At 38.7% G+C, this 21,812-nt stretch overlaps 2 protein-coding genes across 11 annotated transcripts in view; one reads left to right on the top strand and one right to left on the bottom strand.

The window, feature by feature from the left end:
• The window catches only part of gtpbp10 (GTP-binding protein 10 (putative)), a 70,010-nt gene extending 62,895 nt beyond the window's left edge, over window positions 1-7,115 (top strand). Inside the window, exon 10 of the mRNA XM_028817143.2 lies at window positions 3,584-7,115. Coding sequence (XP_028672976.1) covers window positions 3,584-3,828 — 245 coding nt within the window. The 3' untranslated portion in view covers window positions 3,829-7,115. The remainder of the gene's footprint in view (window positions 1-3,583) is intronic.
• A 9,935-nt stretch (window positions 7,116-17,050) lies between these two features.
• Window positions 17,051-21,812, bottom strand: part of adam22 (ADAM metallopeptidase domain 22) — a 442,867-nt gene continuing 438,105 nt past the window's right edge. For all 10 annotated transcript variants that reach the window (XM_051935483.1, XM_051935485.1, XM_028817137.2 and 7 more), the window contains 2 exons: window positions 19,954-20,077; window positions 17,051-18,644 (listed from right to left, as the gene is read on the bottom strand). In XM_051935483.1, coding sequence (XP_051791443.1) covers window positions 18,624-18,644; window positions 19,954-20,077 — 145 coding nt within the window. In that variant the 3' untranslated portion in view covers window positions 17,051-18,623. The remainder of the gene's footprint in view (window positions 18,645-19,953; window positions 20,078-21,812) is intronic.

Genomic DNA, 21,812 nt, shown 5'->3' with positions numbered 1-21,812 from the left:
ATAGGACAGCTACTTTAAAAAAATATACAGTCGATTAGTTTAGCAAATAGTTGTATTTACAAAAAAAACTATATTAACAAAGTATAGGGTGTCCCAAAATTCATGCAAGATTTGAATTTGGCGGCATTTGTGCGGTAAAGTGTTGCCAACGAAAAAAAAGACAGCGTGACAGCTCACAGTTCAGGGTTATTAAAAATGGAGCGCTACACAAAAGAACAACGCGTTTTCATTGTTGAGCAATATTTTAAAAATAATGAAGGTTTGGCAGCTACAGTTTGCACTTTTCGTGAAAAATATGGTCGGAATATTGATTTAACTTCATCACCTGTGAAGAGATTAATTAAAAAAATTCAGGGGGACTGGATCAGTTAGTGATCTTAGACACTCTGGCCGTCCTTCAACAAGTCGTTTAACACAAAACATCGAAGCAGTTTGTGAGAGTGTTGCTGAGAGTCCAGGAACATCAATTCGGCACCGTGGTCAAGAATTGAACATTTCCAGAAGCACTCTACAGCGTATTCTCATGAAAGATTTGCATCTTCATGCTTACAAAGTTCAACTGAGTCAAGAACTGAAGCCTACTGACCACACACAGCGAAGAGAGTTCCTTGAATGGATTTTGGAACAACAACTAGTGAATGCCGATTTTTCGAAAAAAAAAAAATCATCTTCAGCGATGAGGCTCATTTTCATCTTGATGGCTTCGTTAATCGTAAAAATTGTTGCATTTGGGGTTCAGAAAATCCATGTGTGATTGTTTGAAGTCTGAGGTTTATGCCATCAAGCCTACGATCACCCACGCCTTGAAGGAGGAAATTGAGAGCTGTATCAACGAAATTCAGCCACATTTATGCAAAACGGTCATGGAAAATTTTGACAAGAGTGCGTATGTGCCAGCAAAGCCGTGGAGGCCATTTACCCGATATGCTATTCCATACATAACCCTATACTGTATACTTTATGAATCAATTAAAAATTTACAATTTTTAATTAAAAACCTGTGTTCTCTCTCAAAATTACTTCTTGCGTGAATTTTGGGACACCCTCTATAATATAGTATTAACAGAATGAATTCATATAATATTGTAACGACCAGCCTAATAAACAAATACAACTCAGAGGTACTGGAGTTTTCTATGTTTTACTTGGAGTCTTCACTCTGTAAGAAACAGTGCCCTGTCAGGGTTATGGAGCACACCTCCAAAATAATAAACGAAAGCTTTCCTACACCAGTTAATTTATCTCCTGCCAGTTAAGTTTTTTTTTTCTCTGTACCACCAACACCCCTGCTTGTCTCCTGACTCCCTACTCAAAACTTCCTTCCACTGCACCTTCCTTTTCCTCTTAACTTCTCCTGTCATTTATCTCCTAAGAGATGTGTCCTCCCCTTACAAAGCAAAACCCCTTCAGATAGTCCCATCACTTACAGCATTCATTCCACCCTTTCTGCTCCTGCACAGCGCATCACAAGCTCCCTGCAACAAAACATAACAGAATTTAGTAAGAAAATTACATTACAGAAGACCATTAACATTAATTGACACGTTTTTTGAATTTTGTTGGCATCATGCTTTATATCAGTCACTGTTTCTCTTCCTACTCCGTAAACGAAGCAATAATTGAAGCACTTCCGCCTTTTCGTACATGTTTAGTAATTTAAATTTTTTTTGTGACAATTCAAACACCACACGCATAAGTTTATTGGCCATTACAATATATACAGTGGGGCAAAAAAGTATTTAGTCAGCCACCAATTGTGCAAGTTCTCCCACTTAAAAAGATGAGAGAGGCCTGTAATTTTCATCATAGGTATACCTCAACTATGAGAGACAAAATGAGAAAAAAAATCCAGAAAATCACTTTGTCTGATTTTAAAGAATTTATTTGCAAATTATGGTGGAAAATAAGTATTTGGTCACCTACAAATAAGCAAGATTTCCGGCTCTCACAGACCTGTAACTTCTTCTGTTAGAGGCTCCTCTGTCCTCCACTCGTTACCTGTATTAATGGCACCTGTTTGAACTCGTTATCAATATAAAAGACACCTGTCCACAACCTCAAACAGTCACACTCCAAACTCCACTATGGCCAAGACCAAAGAGCTGTCAAAGGACACCAGAAACAAAATTGTAGACCTGCACCAGGCTGGGAAGACTGAATCTGCAATAGGTAAGCAGCTTGGTGTGAAGAAATCAACTGTGAGAGCAATTATTAGAAAATGGAAGACATAAAAGACCACTGATAATCTCCCTCGATCTGGGGCTCCACGCAAGATCTCACCCCGTGGGGTCAAAATGATCACAAGAACAGTGAGCAAAAATGCCAGAACCACACGGGGGGGACCTAGTGAATGACCTGCAGAGAGCTGGGACCAAAGTAACAAAGGCTACCATCAGTAACACACTACGCCGCCAGGGACTCAAATCCTGCAGTGCCAGACGTGTCCCCCTGCTTAAGCCAGTACATGTGCAGGCCTGTCTGAAGTTTGCTAGAGAGCATCTGGATGATCCAGAAGAGGATTGGGACAAAGACATATGGTCAGATGAAACCAAAATAGAACTTTTTGGTAAAAACTCTACTCGTCATGTTTGGAGGAGGAAGAATGCTGAGTTGCATCCAAAGAACACGATACCTACTGTAAAGCATGGGGGTGGAAACATCATGCTTTGGGGCTTTTTTTCTGCAAAGGGACCAGGACGACTGATCTGTGTAAAGGAAAGAAAGAATGGGGCCATGTATCGTCAGATTTTGACTGAAAACCTTCTTCCATCAGCAAGGGCATTGAAGATGAAATGTGGCTGGGTCTGTCAGCATGACAATGATCCCAAACACACCGCCTGGGTAACGAAGGAGTGGCTTCGTAAGAAGCATTTCAAGGTCCTGGAGTGGCCTAGCCAGTCCCCAGATCTCAACCCCATAGAAAATCTTTGGAGGGAGTTGAAAGTCCGTGTTGCCCAGCGACAGCCCCAAAACATCACTGCTCTAGAGGAGATCTGCATGGAGGAATGGGCCAAAATACCAGCAACAGTGTGTGAAAACCTTGTGAAGACTTACAGAAAACGTTTGACCTCTGTCATTGCCAACAAAGGGTATAAAACAAAGTATTGAGATGAACTTTTGTTATTGACCAAATATTTTTTTTCCACCATAATTTGCAAATAAATTCTTCAAAAATCAGACAATGTGATTTTCTGGATTTTTTTTTCTCATTTTGTCTCTCATAGTTGAGGTATACCTATGATGAAAATTACAAGCCTCTCTCATCTTTTTAAGTGGGAGAACTTGCACAATTGGTGGCTGACTAAATACTTTTTTGCCCCACTGTATTAGATTAATTATAACAAAAATAAAAAGTTACGAAACACTATTATTACTATGAACGAAAATCAGCTATGTAACCGAGTGTGGGCTTTGCTTGACTGATTGGCTCCCCAAGTCCCTCATGTTTGGTAAGTGTGTTAAAAAATAGAACGAATGGATAAAATTTTGTACACTATTTCTTTGTACTTAAATTTTATATACTATGCCTGAGTGTGTCTTGTACAGAGACATTTACTAAAAGTTATTTATTTTTTTACAACAGATTTTGTGCATTTGCTACCTGAAGATATGATTCCCAAAAGTCTTCTGAAGTTTAGCCACATTATTCCTGTATCAGCGTCTAGTGGCTTTGCAATTGAAGAACTGAAAACTACAATAAGACGTTCTTTAGATGAACAGGCTTTCCAGGAAAACCAGGAACATCACAGACAAAAGCTGCTAGATCTTCAAGCTTGTACTTCAGAAAAGAATGGCACAGTTAAATCCCATGAAACTAAAAGAATTTGAGTTTTTGTGACATATCTATCTATATATATATCTACTGTGTGTGTGTGTGTATATATATATATATATATATATATATATATATATATATATATATATAATATTCAACTATTTTCATTGTGCTCACTTTTGCTTTTTGAATACGAGAGCCCAGTTTTTAATGTTGCATTATCTAGGCTAACTGTTTGGAAGAAGACCTTTAAGCACCTAGACTATTTTGATGAATTGAGATTAATGCTTTTTATAAAAGCTTTCAGGAGCTAATGCAGTTTACTTGCACTTTACAGTTTGCTAGTCTTAAAACAAGATCAATGTTATGAGCCTTAGCTTTCGTTAATATATCAAACAAGTAAAACATCTTGCCATTTTAAGGAAACAAACTGTTTTTATTGTAATATGACCGTTGTATTGACAAATTTATCATTTGAAAAGACTGTACATACTGTATCTTAAGTTCCTCTTTCAGAATGTGTGCTATAGTTTTGAAGAGAGATTAAATAGCAGGAGAGGTTTTAATTTAGCAAAAATTAAATGAAAAGTCATCAGATGGAGCTCTCATGCACATGTCTGGACTCACTGGTTCAATATTCAGTCTCTGAATGCTCATCTTTAGGATGTGGAAGGAAACCAGAAGGACCAAGATAAAAACTCACAAGTACACAGTCAGAACATGCTAACTTTGTAGCTGGGCATTCATCCATCTGCACAAGCTTTGGGCCTTTTCTTCAAACCAAGTCACCCAGTTACTACTGAAGTGCCAAAAACTCTGCAAGAAATAAGAAATGTTCCCATGCTTCTGTGTTCCTGCCGTCTTCTGACGATATGCTTCTTTCCTTTTCTTTGACAATAGTCTTTCAGGAAGATAAATCAGCATTAATAGTCTTAAGCACTTAGAGGTGGCTATGAGAAAGCATGTTTTTCACGTAGCATGAAAGCACAAAATACAGTATCACTTTTTGTATATTTCACTTCAGTTTGTAAAGCACTGCATAATGTAAAGATTGAATAGTTCTTTGTGGTTAGCACCATTAAATTTGGGTGTTTTGAAGTTTAAAAAAAAAAAAATCTAGCTTTTATTTGTTAGTCTTAATTTCGAAGCATAACGCATAAGGTAGTAGGGTCTAATATTGTGAGTGTCGGTCTCATTCATTTCCCTTCAATTCTGCTTTCTTTATTATATACTCGCAGGCAGCTAGTACCAAAGCAGGAGTAATTTCAGCATGAAGCAGCTGTTGTCATGGACCCATTTACACACACAAAGCCATGCATTCTTGCACAGTGTTTGGAGAACATTTAACCCCCTGCACTTCAGCTGGTAATTGAGAATGGGTCCATCTGCATGTTGGTTACACTGCAATCTGCTTAAGTCTGATAGCATCCTAAATTTATACACGTCATTTTGTTTGCAGTAATCAGATGACCTATGGTGGGGCTGGTCCCACCTTGTTCTTCCCATATTTATAAATGATGATATGCTTGTGTTTGTCTCTGTATAAATGTTCTACATTTAAAGCAACTTGAGGATATATCAGCCAAGTCTTGCATACATTTCATTAGGTTACAGAAGGGAGAGGGGAAAAATTTGATTCTGCAAATCTTATTTTACTGTATTTCTTCATGCATTTAGAAGTGTTTCCTATGAGATGATTTTCACAAATCGTTATCCTTTGTATACAGGCAGAGGAAAATTAAACTTAAAATTCTGATGAACCATCTTTGAACTTCCAGGATAAACAAACTTTCAGCTGAGAGAGAGAAGAAAAAGTGAAAGAAAAGAAGAAAAATGAAGAGAAGCTCATGAGTCACTTGGTGTGTATCTATACAGATGTTCATCTATAGAAGAATGCTGCTGCTTTTATTCTAATTCTGGATTTACATGCTTTGTATTGTCAGTTAATTATTTGCTTCAATACAGAACATTACAATGGAGGGATATTGAGTAGCTGCATTATAACAACTCCTTGTTAACCTTTTTGCTAATTGCACAGATTCTGATTTTGCTAAGTTAAATTATGAAGATGAGTTTTTACATTTAATTTATGACATGCTATTGCTTTATTTGATCTTGTGAGAAATTCCTGTTTTTCCACGCAAGATTACGAAATTGGTACAATTTGTATGCAAGACATCTACTTCATGGAATAATGCAGAATAGATTGTGGTGAATATTATGCTTCTTCCTGTAGTAAAGAGGCAACTGAAAATTGCAGTATGGAAGCATTCGAATTCTGAGGATATGTGTAGGAAGAATTCTGAAATAAACAGCACTGAGTCAAATCCTGATTAGCTGTTCCTTGCAACCCAAAGAGACTTTCACTGGAACATTTAAACGTTAATACAGGTGCTGGTCATAAAATTAGAATATCATGACAAAGTTGATTTATTTCAGTAATTCCATTCAAAAAGTGAAACTTGTATATTAGATTCATTCATTACACACAGACTGATGTATTTCAAATGTTTATTTCTTTTAATGTTGATGATTATAACTGACGACTAATGACAGTGGACAAAGATGAAAATAAGGTCAACAAGAAATCAAAAACTGATCACAATCAACACACACAGTCAGAATCATGGTGTTTATATAGCGAAAATAAAAAACATGGGGGAAGGAAGTGACACGACAGAAGAGACGTCATCTGGAATGGCCGGAAGTGATGTCATCAGAGATGGTTGGAAGTGACGTTGCGGATGTTACATGGTGTGAGATCGTGGCCATTTTGTGAGACTGGAAGAAAGATAGATGAGTTATGGCTTTTCTTCTTTATTTCTGCAGACAGAGAGAGATATCAGTGCACATAACCAACCCCTCATCTCGTGAAATATCACTCACCTTAGGACTTGATGGCTGCTTCCTAAGCACGCGTGTGTGTGACAAAGCATAAGCAGAATTTTAAAGTCGATTCTAAACCAATGTGCCACCACCTGATCAAAGCACCATGATGTCCTTACATTGATGGATTGAAGGCCAGAGGTCCACATGACCATCATCATCAAGTTCTTGCACGTGAAGCCTGAAAACCACGAGGACTGATTGAGATAATTTATATTAGGTAAAATGCCTACAGGGGGCTGGGTGGCCTCGTGGCCTTGGGACCCCTGCAGATTTAGTTTTTTTTTTCTTCTCCAGCTAGCTGGAGTTTTTTTTTTCTTTTTTTCCCTGTCCTGCTTGGCCATTGGACGTTACTTTTATTCTATGTTAATTAGTATTGCCTAATTTTATTCTTATATTTTGTCTTTTTTTTCTCTCTTTCTTCATCCTGTAAAGCACTGTGAGCTACGTCATTTGTATGTGGTATTTAAATAAATGTTGTTGTTGTTGTTGCTTAGTCCTAGGACTGTGATGTTTGCTGTGTACTGGAATGGTTGGCAGCTAAATGTGATTGTGTTCATGAACATCCACAGGCATTACCATTTGCAAAGAAAGCATCTTTGAGAGTACAGTTTTACTATTAAAATGATAAAAGCCTTTTCTTTAACTATTCTCTTAACTTGCTTAAGGTGCATGGAAGTGCCGGTGTGAGCATGAGTTGTTAATTCAGCGGGATTGCAGGATGTGGCGCATCATGTCCAAACCCACAAGTAAAGGCCTGCTCAAAGTCCTGTGACACTTGGGTACACATGCTGGCGTCTTTGTAACCACCGCTGCTGCCAGTAAAGACTGGGGAGTGTCGTGTCTTGTTGAGCCAGTTGTGATTTTTCCCACAAGAACACGTCTGGGGACAACCTGTTAAAAAAACATTTGTAGTGAATAATGGTGAAATCTGCCGCCCACAGGGTGTCATTCTGAAACACATCCCCTTAATTCCTTTAGTTCATGTACTAAAATGAACTGTTGGGGTTCAGGGAGAGAGCGAAACAAACTGAATAAAGATGACGTTGAAAGGAAATAAAAAGATAAAACTGCTGTTATGTATTCAAGAGCCAAGTAGCATAAGGTAACGGAAGCTTAATGATTAATTTGTATGTTGCAGTGATGGAGGAGACAGACAGACAGACACACAAATGTAGACCACCACAGCTACGAGCATTTGACAATTGCATTACTGTATGGTATAATAACGGCAAAGTTTAGATGAGCATTGCAGTCTGTGGATAATACTACATTTAAAATACTGCGGCTATATTCTGGCATGGCAAGTTCACATTTCCAATTAGACAATAATGTTGATGTCCTTTAGTTATTTGTTTAGATGTGTAGTCAGAAGGTGGATGCTGTGCAGATTTACTGGTGGTGTCAGGCAATTTGTTGATTCTGTCGTTTTGAAATCTGCAACCCCTGTGGCTCCTCATTATCAGCTCTCTTAATGTCAGTCCTTTTGCATGGTCTGACACACATTATTTCAGATGCTTATTTTGCAGTTCATATTTTCACAAGCTTAGCTGCCATTTCTTTCAAACTCACTTTTGCTCATACACTAAGACACTCGTCGTAATGGTGAACAGCAAAGACTACACACAGCAACCCTGACAACATATCCTTCACATTAACCACTCGTCCATTGATGTCTTTGAATGCCAATGTAAAGTATAATCTGATGTTACAGAAAGGTTTTTCCCTTGCATCTTGCTGTTTTCATTTTTAATACAGGTTACATAATACATGTGTATTATTAACATGTGCAAAGACACACATTTGTATGTTTGTTTTTTTAGAAGACTGTTCGTCATAGTCGGAACCTTTCTCTCTGTTAGATGAGAGCACCTCTGGTCTTTGCAGTTTGAAATCACTGCCCCTACTTTGAGCGCAGCCTTCATGTGAGTTGCTTTAGTAATCTGACGCTTACTGAGCTGCCTAATTGTTCCCACACACTTTTAAGCAAAATTCATTCATGGTTGTCTTATACATCTGGCTTCAGTGAGACTAGTGAGTGCCTAGAGAAAGAAAAGTCTACAGTACTTTAACTTACTGTACTTTAGTTAAATAATGGAATCCTGAAACTCATAAAGAGTGTGCTTAACAGTTGAATTATAACTTGTAGCCTTAAAAAATGTATAAGGAAAGTCTTTACTGAGTAATACTGTGTAATTCGGTGAGAACAAAATCACCAGCCCATTGAGGACTGGATTCAACTTCACACCAAAAACAGACTAAATCTGAAATCACTGGATGTTCCAACTTGTGTGAATTTCATCACAGCAAATCATAATGCGACTCATTAGTGCGTATGACCCCCATGTGCATGTATGCATTCCCGATAACGTTTGGGCACGCTCCTGATGAGACGGTGAATGTTGTTCTGGGGGATCTCCTCCCACACCTGAAGGGTACCAGTGAGCTCTTAGACAGTCTGTGGTGCTACTTGGTAGCATCAGATGCACCAATACATAATGTCCCAGGGGTGCTCAGTTGGATGCAGCTCTGGGGAACGTGCTGGCCAGTCAATGGCATCAATGCCTTTGTCATCCAGTAACTGCCTACACACTCTGGCCACATGAGGCCGGGCATTGTCCTGTATGGGGAGGACCCCAGGGCCCACTGCACCAGCGAAAGTTCTGACAATGGCTCCGAGGATTCCATCCTGGTATCTAACCACAGTCAGGGTACCGTAGCCTAGCATTTGGAGGTCTGTGTGACCCTCCAAGGTATGCCCCACTGCCAAAATGGTCATGCTGGATGATGATGTATCCTGCCTAACAGTCACTGTGGTGTCTCCAGACTCTTTCATGTCTGTCATCACGTGCTCCGTGTGAAGCTGCTCTCCGCTGTGAAGAGAACAGTATGCCAATGGCAGAGCTGGCAGTTGTGTATTCTCATATACTCTTAGTGTTACAGTGGTGTAGTCGGCAGGATCCACTGTAACACTAGGAGTCGCTGTTGCTCCTCTAACCCGACAGACAAACACTCAGGACACCAGGTAAAAGTACTAAGAAGAGTTTTAATTCTTATTCTTCTTATTAATATTGTTCTAAGCACCACAGCCACCATACAAAAGTAAATAAATAAACACAATAATCACAATTCTCTCCTCCAAACCTCCCAGCAAGCTCTGTCCTCTACCTCCCAACTCCGGCTCCCTTGCTTGGTTCACAGCGGTCCTTTATATAGTCCTTGACCCAGCAGCGCTTCTGTCCTTCCATCCACGTGACTCGTCAGCACTTCCAGGTTAGATGGAGAACTTGTAATTTCTTCAGCCCGGAAGTACTTCTGTGCTTTCGTCCCCGTGACTTTGAAGTACTTCTGGACCATGTAAACAGCAAGAACTCCCCAGTCTCCCTGCAGCGTCTCCTGGCAGCACCCGTGGTACCCAGCAGGGCTGTGTTGCCAAACTCCAAGTCCCACAGTGCCTCGCAGGCATCCGGGGCACCACTGCAGTCCAGGGAAGCTGCCACCTATCATCCAGTGTCCTTGATAAGATGCCTTCCCCCATCCTTCCGTTACTGGGAATTAACTGCTGTCCAGGGAAGCTGCCACCTATCATCCAGTGTCCTTGATAAGATGCCTTCCCCCATCCTTCCGTTACTGGGAATTAACTGCTGTCCGTCCCTTACAGGATGTTATGCAGAATTATGTTGGTGAAGCAGAAGATAGATCCATGAACAAAGCTTTCAGTTTACCAGTCTGTCTTTATCTCCATTCTCATTTGTAGTCATAAGCTCTGGATAGTGATTAGAAGACTGAGATTACAAGGGTTTTTGTGTGCTGTCAGTGACAGAGTGAGGAGCTAAGATCAAAAGGCGCCAGTTGAAGTGGTTTGGGTGAATAGTAAGAGTGCCTTCCTTGGGTAGACATGCAAGACAATGGGACAAGTCAAGATGGTCTGGAGAAGTTACTATAACAGGGAGGTCTGTTCAACCCAACTTTGTAAGTTACTACTGTGACCCTCCCTAGAAAAGGAGAACAAAGACGATAAAGCTGACAATGAGTTTTTCTAATTTCCATAACTTAGTGTTAAGTAATGTAATGAAAAAATACTGTTAAGTGGAAATTAAGCATGGCCTCGACTGTAGTATTGTCCTTTTTAAGGGTTTTCTAACATCATTGTGTCAGGAACTTCAGGAAGTGATACTAATGGGCTAAAAAGCACTGGGTGAAACTCAAGCTATTGTACCACTGTCACCTAATAATTCTTGAGGGAGTCTATTATTGTTACCTTTTAGAAAATCCTTCATATCAGCTAGATGTATGGCTGCATCAGTTTTGGCAGCCATACATGTTAAACTCCCCACATAATGGTTATCATACAGCAGTCTTCACTTTTCTCAGTAAGCCTGGTTCATATGACCGAGCACTTGTTCTGGATTTTTCTTCAGGGTTCAATACCAGCCTCACTTACTGTTTGGAGACAATGAACAGTACAAATGTTAACCTATTTATTACATTATGGATTCAACACTTTTCTTTTAAATCGTTCACAGACAGTCAAAGTACATGACTCGTTTTCAGAAGTAATTCATTCAAACACAGGCAGTCCCCAGGGATGTGTTTCATCATCATTACTTTTTACACTGTACACAAGTGATCTGAAACAATCCATTATCAAGTATGATGATGGCTCCATGCTGATAGGACACACAGCTATGGAGGATGAAGGCCATTATCTAAATGAAGTCAACTGTTTGATAAACTGGCGCAATAAGAACTTACTCTGAATGTCAAAAAGACCAAAGAAATGATATTTGACTTTTAAGAGGCAAAAATCTGCATGTTCGCCTTTCATTATTCTGGGGGAAGAGGAGATAGAAATAGTGACTGAATATAAATACTTAGGGACTACCCTAGATAACAGTTTTAATTGGAGTACAGTGATCCCTCGCTATATCGCGCTTCGTCTTTTGCGGCTTCACTCCATCGTGGATTTTAAATGTAAGCATATGTGAATATATATCGCGGATTTTTCACTGCTTCGCGGATGTCTGAGGTCTACAGTACGTGTGCTTCCTCAGTTGATTTGCCCCTTTGAATTCAAACAAGGGACGCTATTGGTGGATGGCTGAGAAGCTACCCAATCAGAGCACTCGGTAAAGCTCCTGGGTGCTGTGCTAACTCTTGAGCGTCTCGCGACCATTCTACGAATGGCAAAAGATCTCCAGACATCAGTTGAAGAATGGGACCCGCAAATGATTCGTTCTTTGCAATTTAAAAATGCTCTTGACGGCACCACGGAAGTGTATAGGAACCTCTTTACACAAATGAAAAAGCAGCGCCAGCAACTGCCCATCACGATGTTCCTTACACGCAAAACACTGCCTAGTACGCCTTCAGTGGAAGAAGACGACGGCAGTGCTACACAGTCGCCTGAAGAGGCTCCTTTAGAAATGCTGTGACAGTGCAGTAAATGTTATCGTTATCTGACAAGTTGGTGAGTACCCAAAACTATTTTTCTACGTACTTAGTACATGTATGTACGTTTATTGTAACTGTGCACACATTTTATACAATTTTTTCCTTGCATTGTTGGTATTTATTGCCGGTGGCCTGTCTATCGTAATGGCTATAACAAATGTGATATCGGAGACGCTCAACAGTATCTTTAAAATAAAGGTTTTAGGTACAGCATTTACATGTTATAGATTTTTCACGGATTTTTATATTACCTACTCAATTACAATATGTTTAAAACTGTATTACGTATTAAATAAAACTCCTCAATGATATACGATACGTATGTTTGTGAGTAGTATATAAACTGTGTTTACATACATAATTTCAATGAATCTTACCTAATAACTAAGAGAATATAAAGGGTTTATGCTGTATAACTGTACAGGGAATATTTATAAACCATGTGGGAGAGTTTATAAGGACTTAAAATATATAAAAATAACCATATAAACATATGGTTTCTACTTCGCGGATTTTATTTCGCGGGTGGCTCTGGAATGCAACCCCCGCGATGGAGGAGGGATTACTGTACAACTACAAAAATAGAATCTCTCAATGCAGTCAGTGCTTATTTCTCCTCCATATATTCAGTCTGTTTAAAGTGGGCAAGGACCACATGTTGTCCTCTTGCCGCAGTGTGATCCAGTCTGTCATCACCTTCGGCTTCACTGCCTGGTTTAGTAGTCTGGTGAATCAAAATTTAAATAAGTTCCAGCAGATTTAAAGTTATTGGGACTGACATGCATGATTTGTCAGTTGTGTGTCAGAGGGCAAAGTTGAAACAACTGGAAACCATCCCAACTGATGACAGACGCCCACTACACGCAGAACTTCAGTAAATCAGGAAGGATAGTCGCTTTGAAAACCCATACAAGCCAGTGCAGAAATTCCTTTCTCCCACGTGGTACACATCTTTTTAAAAAGGAATATCAGAGGTAATGAGATAATAATAATAAAAAATGTCAGTAGTATGCAGTTTTTCTTAAGTATCGTGCTCATTTTAGGATACTTTCAAACTGGTGGAAGTAATCTTAACAAAAATCTGTCTCTCTATTATAAAAAAAATCTTGGAAGGAGACAACACGTGATTTTCTCAGACACTTATATGCCCTGTGAGACGAGTCCATGCCCAGGGCCGGAAATAAAGGACAAAGAGTAGATGACAAAGTAGAACGTCGTAAAGAATTCAAAAATGTTGCTGCGATACACATGCAGAGCAGGTCAGAAATAATGGAAGTACGAAAATTCGAAAGTCTCAAAAAAAGGATAGGAAAGATCGTATTAGCGCAAAAAAATGGAAATTATTACTCAGTGAAATAATGGAACAGCAAAAAAGAGATTGAATATATTGTTCGGATTTAAACTGTAAGTTGTTAAACTGTAAGTATTAAGCTGATGTCATTATCAAAGTACGCATAAATGAAAACGAGGCGGCGGCCATTTTACCGGGGAACGAGTTGGACGACCATGACTATCGACTGTTGTGTGTTTGGCTGTAGTAACAGCAGCAAGAAAAATCCTAAGCTAAGTTTCTTTTGTATGCCTTCAGTTTGTAAAAATCAAGGAAAAGAAACTGAAGAACTAACGGAAAGCTTGGCAAAAAGCCATCAATCGGAAAAACTTGAACGACCATACCGTCAGGAAGTGGTACGTTGTGTGTTCTGAGCATTTCCTTACAGGTAGGTTAGATCCACACACATTTACTTTTATAAACACAGTAAATATATTTCAAACTGCAGTTTATCTTTCGGGAATGCTATGCTAAGTAAAAAATGTGACGTGATTACTGACAGCATCAAAAGCTGATATCTGGTCTACAGTTATAACACATACATATGTACACACCAGTGCCATCCGAAATAGGGATATAAAAGTAATATAAGTAATGATGAAATGTTAAAAACATCCTGTACTCTACAGTGAGTTTTTTATCTTTAAGTAAATCCATTTTGAAAAGATTATTTGTATTATTGAAAGGGTTTCTTTTAATTAAATACAAAGTATTTGCTTTCAATTCCAAATCAGCACATTCTCTTGTAACTCAGCAAACCAGCATATATGCAGGATGAAGTCAACCCTGATTGGGTTGCCAACTTAAAACTAGGCTATGTTGATGATTCACAAACAGCAATACTTAGTACAGTCAACCGATATATTCGGCAAAAGAGAAGGAATCAATGCCCTACAACTAGTGATTCCAAAAAGAGAAAGGTACATTTTATTTTTGTCATTCTTGTCTGTGATTAGACTTTACTTGCAATACCGCATCGAACTTTCTACATCTAACTGAGCGACGTACATCTTTGACATTCCCTGGTAAAATGACCACTAAACACAAATTGTGACGTAATACGCATGTAACTTAATACAACCCATTCGTGTTGCCAGTGAGAATGCCAGTGAGATTCCAAAAACGTTGGCGAGGTATGAAGACTTTTAACTTGAGATTCTTTCAAGTCATGCCCTGCTTATAACTACTGTACAGTGGAACCTCGGTTTGCGAGTAACTTGGTTTATGAGTGTTTTGCAAGATGAGCTAAAATTTTTAATAAATTTTGACTTGATAAACAAGCGAGGTCTTGCAATACGAGTAGTATGTATACACTTTGTCTGCTGAGTGTCATATGATCACAACTGAGCCGATGGTTCTTCTCTCTCTCTCTTGCTGCGGGTCTCTTATTCTCCGTCTTAGTCGGCGTGCCTCACTCATATAGTCAACATCCGTACGAGCGTATACTGTTTACTACAGCATTGTGACTGTGTGTGTGTGTGCTGTGACGTGCGAGTCCCCGTCTTGCACCCTAAAACACGAAGCTGAGTATCAGTACTTTAGCAACACCAGCTTTATTCACCTTGAAAAGTAACAGCGCGGTTATTTATTGTAACGGGATTTGCCACTCTCCTATACACAGACACAGCAGTCAGGCAGGGTCGTGGCCAAGTAGTACTGTGCCCTGTGCATTTATAATGTTCCTTGTTACTTGTATCACCCATCGACGACAGGCGCTTAAAGCATGTCCACTATCTTTTCGGATTCGCTTTTACAGCGAACTGCTACAGCGCTGGGAGACTGCGATTGCTTTGGGACGCTTTTCCGCGTGTCGTCCCGTTGCGTGAAATCCCACAAGAGTTTAGAAACTCACTCACACCAGCCATGATTCTTTTCAAAGGTAAAGTGCAGGTTAATTTGTTTTATGTATTTTTACTTTATATTTTGTATTAATCATTTTTATATGAATAGTTTTGGGTTGTGGAACGAATCATCTGAGTTTCCATTATTTCTTATAGGGAAATTCACTTTGATATACGAGTGCTTTGGACTGCGAGCACGTTTCCAGAATGAATTATGCTCACAAACCGAGGTTCCACTGTATTTTCAAACAAGACCACGGTCATCTAACCTCAGTTGTGTGAATGCTTTTGTCAGACATTCTTCCTGTGGTCTCAGCTCTTATCAGGACAATAATTTTATACGTTCTAGATGACACGTCAATGAGTAAATGAAGAAGAAAGAGCTGGACAAACATTCAAAAAAGTTGTTTTATTTATTAGAGAGAAAGAAACGATATTCACTCACAGGCAGTTATACGTTGCATTGTCAAGATGTAAGTCCAAACACGGAATCAAAATTCAATGCAATCTTGAAGAAAAGTTTCAAATATTGTTTTTGCTAAAGTTTTAAAGTAAAACTGAAAATAATGCATCTGTAACAATTACCATGAAAATAACAATCTCTTAAAATTGTATAACCAAACCCGGGGGTGGGCGAGCGAAGTGAGAAGGAGGTAGAGCCCCCTAGTTTTTCAAACGATGTAAACATTTTAGAGTTTCTGTGTAAATTTTAACCCATCTTGTCTCTGTTGGTTTATGAGGACAAATTTCATGTTTTCTTGTGTAAACGTTCTTTGTGACTAATTAAAAACTTTGAATTTTGAACAAATCTGCAATCGATGAGAAGTACTGTAAGTTAAATTGAATAAGAAGTGAAAGTATACAGTATATTGTTAAATAAATGAAATAAACAGAAACACACACAGCCTTCTTCTGAATCCCCAGCAGGAAACATATATTTTTGCAAAGCCTATAAGAAGGAAAAAACAGGCTAACTCTCTGGACTATCTTCTCCTAGGCAGATATACTGTACTGTTACTCACACACCGTAGACGACTGGTCCAAAGTGCTAGTGCTGAAAGTGTTTTGTGTTCTTCATCCAGGAAAGAAATCTAACTACGAATGGGAAAGGAAAACAGACTGAGTTTCAATGAAAGGTAATGTTTTATTAAATATATTACAATATTAACTTGTAGTAATATTTTCAAAAAATGATGGGCATTGATTTACAATGTAGCTCTGTATACAGTACAGTATAGATAAGGACTTAGTATCATGAGTTTTAAGAGCTGTAAATAATGTTAATTTTAAAAAAAGCTTGTCAACAAAACAAGTGTTCCAGTCACTTGGGTGAAAACACATTCTTTTTTCCCCATTTGTAATATACCGTATATACACAAATGCCTTTAATTTAAGTTTAACAACATTCAAGCTATATACTGGCACGATGTATGGTACTGGCAATGCAGTATGGAAGATAATGAAATGTGATTAATATATGAATTCATTTCCTTTAGCCATGCATTTAAAGTTCTTATTCTGTTGAATTGTCCAGGTTTATTGATAGTATTGGCTGCCTTCTGTATTGTAAAATGATACAGAAATTGAATCATCTTGATATTTATAAAGTATTTGAGCAAACCTTGAAATGCAAGGCCAGTTGTGAGCTAAGGAGAGTAAAATTTAGGATTTATCAGCATGTTAGTAAATGACAATGGCTTAAAACAAATCATGTCCAACCATGTAGCCAATCCCAACGTTTGGTGCAATAATGGTAGAAATCGGTTTTCTAGAAACCGTTGTCTCCTTTTGTGGATACACTAAATAATTATTCAGTATTTATTTTGTTCAAAATAGTGGAGGAGATTAAAGGCGTCTCATGTTAAATACAAAACTGATGTGTGTGTCAGCGTTACACAAAGCATGTATGCATTCTACACATGGGCATTATGTATCACTGTAAACGGCTGTGTTAATTAAAAAAATGTAAAAATTATTCATACTTAAGTGCATTCACTATAAGTTCATGCAAAATTGTTCCATAATCTACTACAACCATTTTAACAGATTTCCTCTGGAATATAATTGTATTCTTTTCTATATGTTCTGAGAAAAACAATAAGTCTACAATGAAAGATATTATTTCTGAAGACCTCAGGAGTCATAGCACATCATTCAGATCTGATTGAACAGCAGAAGTAAATACACTTAATACAGTTTATACAATTTTGTGCTTAATAACATGTATGAAGATGGCTTTATATGCAGCAGTACAGTCTGGGAGTCTGGTGTGCATCGTTTTTTCCCCCGGTCACCGCATCAAGTTTCCTTCAGCAGAGAAAACATTTAAGTCAAAAATGCTATACTTAAAAATGTTAGTTTGTGAGCCAAGGGTGGCATATTTAGTGGGACTTTTAACCTCTTTGCATTTGGGTAATACTGAGATGTGGAGTTAGTGCATTTCAGGTTTATGGCTAGTTCAAAAAGCAAACTTTAAATGGCATAATGGACAGCATAGAGCAATGCGTAGAGCTAACAAACACGTCAATACTGAGGTTTTTTGTTTTTCTCTTTAAAAGGAAGCCCCTAAAATTGCCTTCTGGATAAATTACAGAGGCTACGTATTGTTAGCAAAGTAAGATTTTTTTTTTTTTTCTTTCAAAAAAGCATCTTTTATAAAATCAAATTAAAAGAATATGTCCAGTGAGTTTAAAGCCATATATACATATTTACATTTCAGGAACAACTCAAATTCCCCCATAAAAGAAAGAATGATATCTGCCTATAAACCACTGAAATGAGAATGAGAATAAAATGTAAAGAAAGCAAAACAATAGTCCCTTTTTATTTCTCATTTCCGTCCTCCTCATGCTGTGAGCCTCAAGTGTATTCATTTCTTTAAAAAACTACATGATCAATAAAGAGCGCTTTCATGCATATGTTGTTTTAGTTTCTACTGTGGCTGCGTGCTTTAAAATGTGACATGAATCCGCCGATGGAACAGCACCAAATCAAATGAAGAGCTTTCTTTACTACCAAGAGAGGTTTTGAAAACCTTTTCCTCCTGTTGACGTTAGTCCCAGTCTGTACATTTTTGTGTCTGTCTTTTCTAATGTATTGAGACATACACACGGTATTTAGGTGTAACGCAGGTCCTCCTCGTCTTGTGCAGTTGCCAGCTTAAACGTGTCTTCCAGAGGCGAGGTGGATGGCCTGTGCGTCCGTAGGTTGTCCTACTGCACTGTTTTAGTCTCTGAAAACGAGTCATTCTTGGATGTACATAAAGGCATTTCCTTGATGTTGTCCTTATAAAATTGGAAGAAAATGCAGTCCCCATGAAGTGGCAGAGTAAAGCTGACTAAATTGACGTCTCCCATAGCTGTGGAAAGAAAGACACATTTTGTAATACAAATAGCAATTCGATACTGTCGGGTGGCCGCTGTTTTGTGGCTAAAGCCAGCCTGCCAATTTAGTGTTTATTGTGTCTTATGCATTGCTGTGAATGTCTGCTGTCACTTTATGCTGAAGGACCCTTCCTTTTTATCCTTTAGTACCGCCATAAATTAAACAGATCTCCTCACTTCTGTGCTGTTCTGTCACATTATGTATTGGGCCAACTTTGTGGTCTGAATTTAACAAAGAATACAAACATTTATGAATTGAATGTCATTCTGTCAGATCTAAATATGATAAAGATGACTGAATTTGATCCAATTGTCTGTCTGACTGCTCCCTAATATAATATAATAATATAATAAGTCTGCTGTGTTAAACATCAACAAAACGGCATGACAATTAAGTTGTACACAACATTAAAATGTAGTTACCAGGTGTCCCAAAAAAATGTATACACACGTTGAATGATTATAAATAAAAAGGTTCACTAAGAGACATCTGCATTTTATAATTCAAATTAAGGAAGACTAATGTAGAATCAGTTATCACAAGTGTTTGAACTACTGGCTGCTCTGGTCCAAGCACTGCTGACAACGTGGACCAGTAGATTTGCAAACATCAAAAATCTTTTCATTTGGTATTTGTGCGCATCCTCTTTCATTCACTGTTCTCTATTTATCGATTGCTGCAGTTTTGTGAGATAAACCTTATCTTTGACATGACCCCATTAAAAACAAAAGTCCATTGCCATGGGGTCTGGTGAACGTGAGGGCTACCTCTTCACCCAGTCCATTTGTTTGTTAGATATTCGTCAAGATAGGCCCTCATGTCAGGATGGTAGAAGGGAAGGTGCTTCATCGTTAAACCGGTCCTCATCCCTAAACTCCTCTGAAATGTGTGGTACGATGGATTCCTGCAGCAAGTTCAAATAAACGACACCAGTGGCAGTGTTGTCTTAATAAACATTGTACTTATAATCATTCAAGGTGTGAATACATTTTTGGGACATACCAATATGGCACCTATCAATATTACTGTCTGGAAAGTGTAATTGTGATATGTTAGTATCAAAGCTATACACAATTCATAGATTCACAAATATAAATATTACTAAATATGTAAAGTAATTCTGGGTATATACTATTTACAAAATTCAGTTAAGCTAACAGTTCTGCTGGACATATACCAGGCATATACGAAAATAAACTTAAAATATATTTTTATATTCTTGTTACTGCTAAGTTCTTACTGATAAAGTATGTATGAAACCAATAGCATCAAAAATCCCTTACCCGGGCACTTTGTCTGTTGGTTTTCCTCTCCTCGTCAGGAAGTGGTGGCATAGGGTATGGGTATTTCCGACTAGAGGCAATGGAGCCTGTTGAGGATGTAGGGGATTTAGCTGGAGACAATGTCCTGAAAAAGAATCACGAAACTGTCTATGTGAGTGCCACCATTTCAGTGAAGAACATGAATTGCAAGCACATCATAGTCACAGCACTGGTCTGCTTCAGTTTTGAAAAGAAGTTGATTTCTGACCTTCTCTGTCTTTTATTTTTGCTAGTATAATTGATCACAAATGGAAATACAATTACAGTATTTCATTTGTGATGGGAATATGCAAGATACCATCTGAAAAGAAGGGTTTATTGAATTATTCTGTCCGCCACAGAAGATATAAAATTCCAAGTTATCACTGATGATCTTTAATGTGCTCCTGGAGAATTAGTCTGGTGAATATTTCTTCCATCTGGGTCAAACATGCATCCGCAGACTTGGAGTAAACATCAGTGGCCTGTGTCACTAATGGAATTGCACCAACATGCACAGTGTACTTGCACCCTGACATTGACATAATTTACAGTTTTGACTGAAGATTATGCCTGGCTCAGAGACAATGGCTACTGTGCCACTGCTACCTCACAGCCCCAGAGTGCTGGGTTTTAATTATGGTCTGGGTTGCCTGTATGGAGTTTTCTCCAAGCGAGTGTGGATGTTTCTCTGGGCACTCCAGTTTCCATCTGACATTCCAGAGTCATACTGAGTAGGTTAGCGGGTGATTCTGAATCCCCTTGTTGTGGATGAGTGGACCTTGCAAATAGAATGGCACCTTTTCCAAGGCTGGTGCCCTTGTTGGGATTGATATTGCCAGGATAGTCTTTACTCCTAAGGTATCTTGTTTTTCGTCAGCTGATGCATAATCAGACATATGTACATAGGGTAACCATACGACTTCATAAATTCTGGATGTTTCATTAAATACTGTGCAAACAATTCGACGACCACTTTGTAAAAGTAGTTATCAGACCTGCCATCAAAACAGAATATACAAGGGCATGTCAAAAATATTTGCAATATCTTTATAAAAATAAATAAAAACTGCAAAATTGACTTAGTCTTCCAGGTTATTAACATTTTTAGTACAACAGTCACATGCTTGTTGGCTAGAACATTATGGGCACAATCAATATTGTAAGCAGTAGTGGATAAGGTGAGACACCAGATTGTTCTTAATCTGTGACGCTTGTTTCAATTTTTCAGTCCATTCGATGACACTCTGCTGAGGTGTAAAACATTGTTTGCGTATTGTGCTGAAAGAAAACCATGGATCTGTGTTTCTGAAGCATCTCCAGCCCATAGAAAAATATATCAGTACTAGCCAACCCACGGCGTAGCATACACCGCATAATTATGTATTGATGGGTGAACACTTCCTGAAAGACACAGTTGTCCAAATGGGGTGGGTTTGAGAATACAATTGTAAGTGAATGCAAAGATGGAACTCTGGAGTGAGGGCGGGGAAGCGGGCCCGAGAGGTTTCGGGTCCTAACCGTCCAACAACGAGTCGGCACAACCGGTAACGATCCTTCCACAGGTTCACCTACGGGACCCGTGTTAGGACATTTACATCCTCTACATAGGCAAGTTCGATCGTCTGACGCCCATTCCACTCCCGCCATTCTAGTCTGCCGATTTCTTAAGTCATCTCTTAGTCATCGTTCAGTATGCAACTGCCTGCTCATGTGGCCGCCCCCAACTCCTCACCTGAATTGCTTTCGTCTGTGTACAGTCCACATGCACTTGTGAGTCACGTTGACTGTTCATTTTCCACACACCGCCTCAGTCACATGCACCTGTGAGCCACGTTCGA

This window comes from Erpetoichthys calabaricus, chromosome 13 (genome assembly GCF_900747795.2).
Source record: "Erpetoichthys calabaricus chromosome 13, fErpCal1.3, whole genome shotgun sequence".
NCBI lineage: Eukaryota > Metazoa > Chordata > Cladistia > Polypteriformes > Polypteridae > Erpetoichthys > Erpetoichthys calabaricus.
This window is presented reverse-complemented; position numbering and strand designations above follow the sequence as displayed.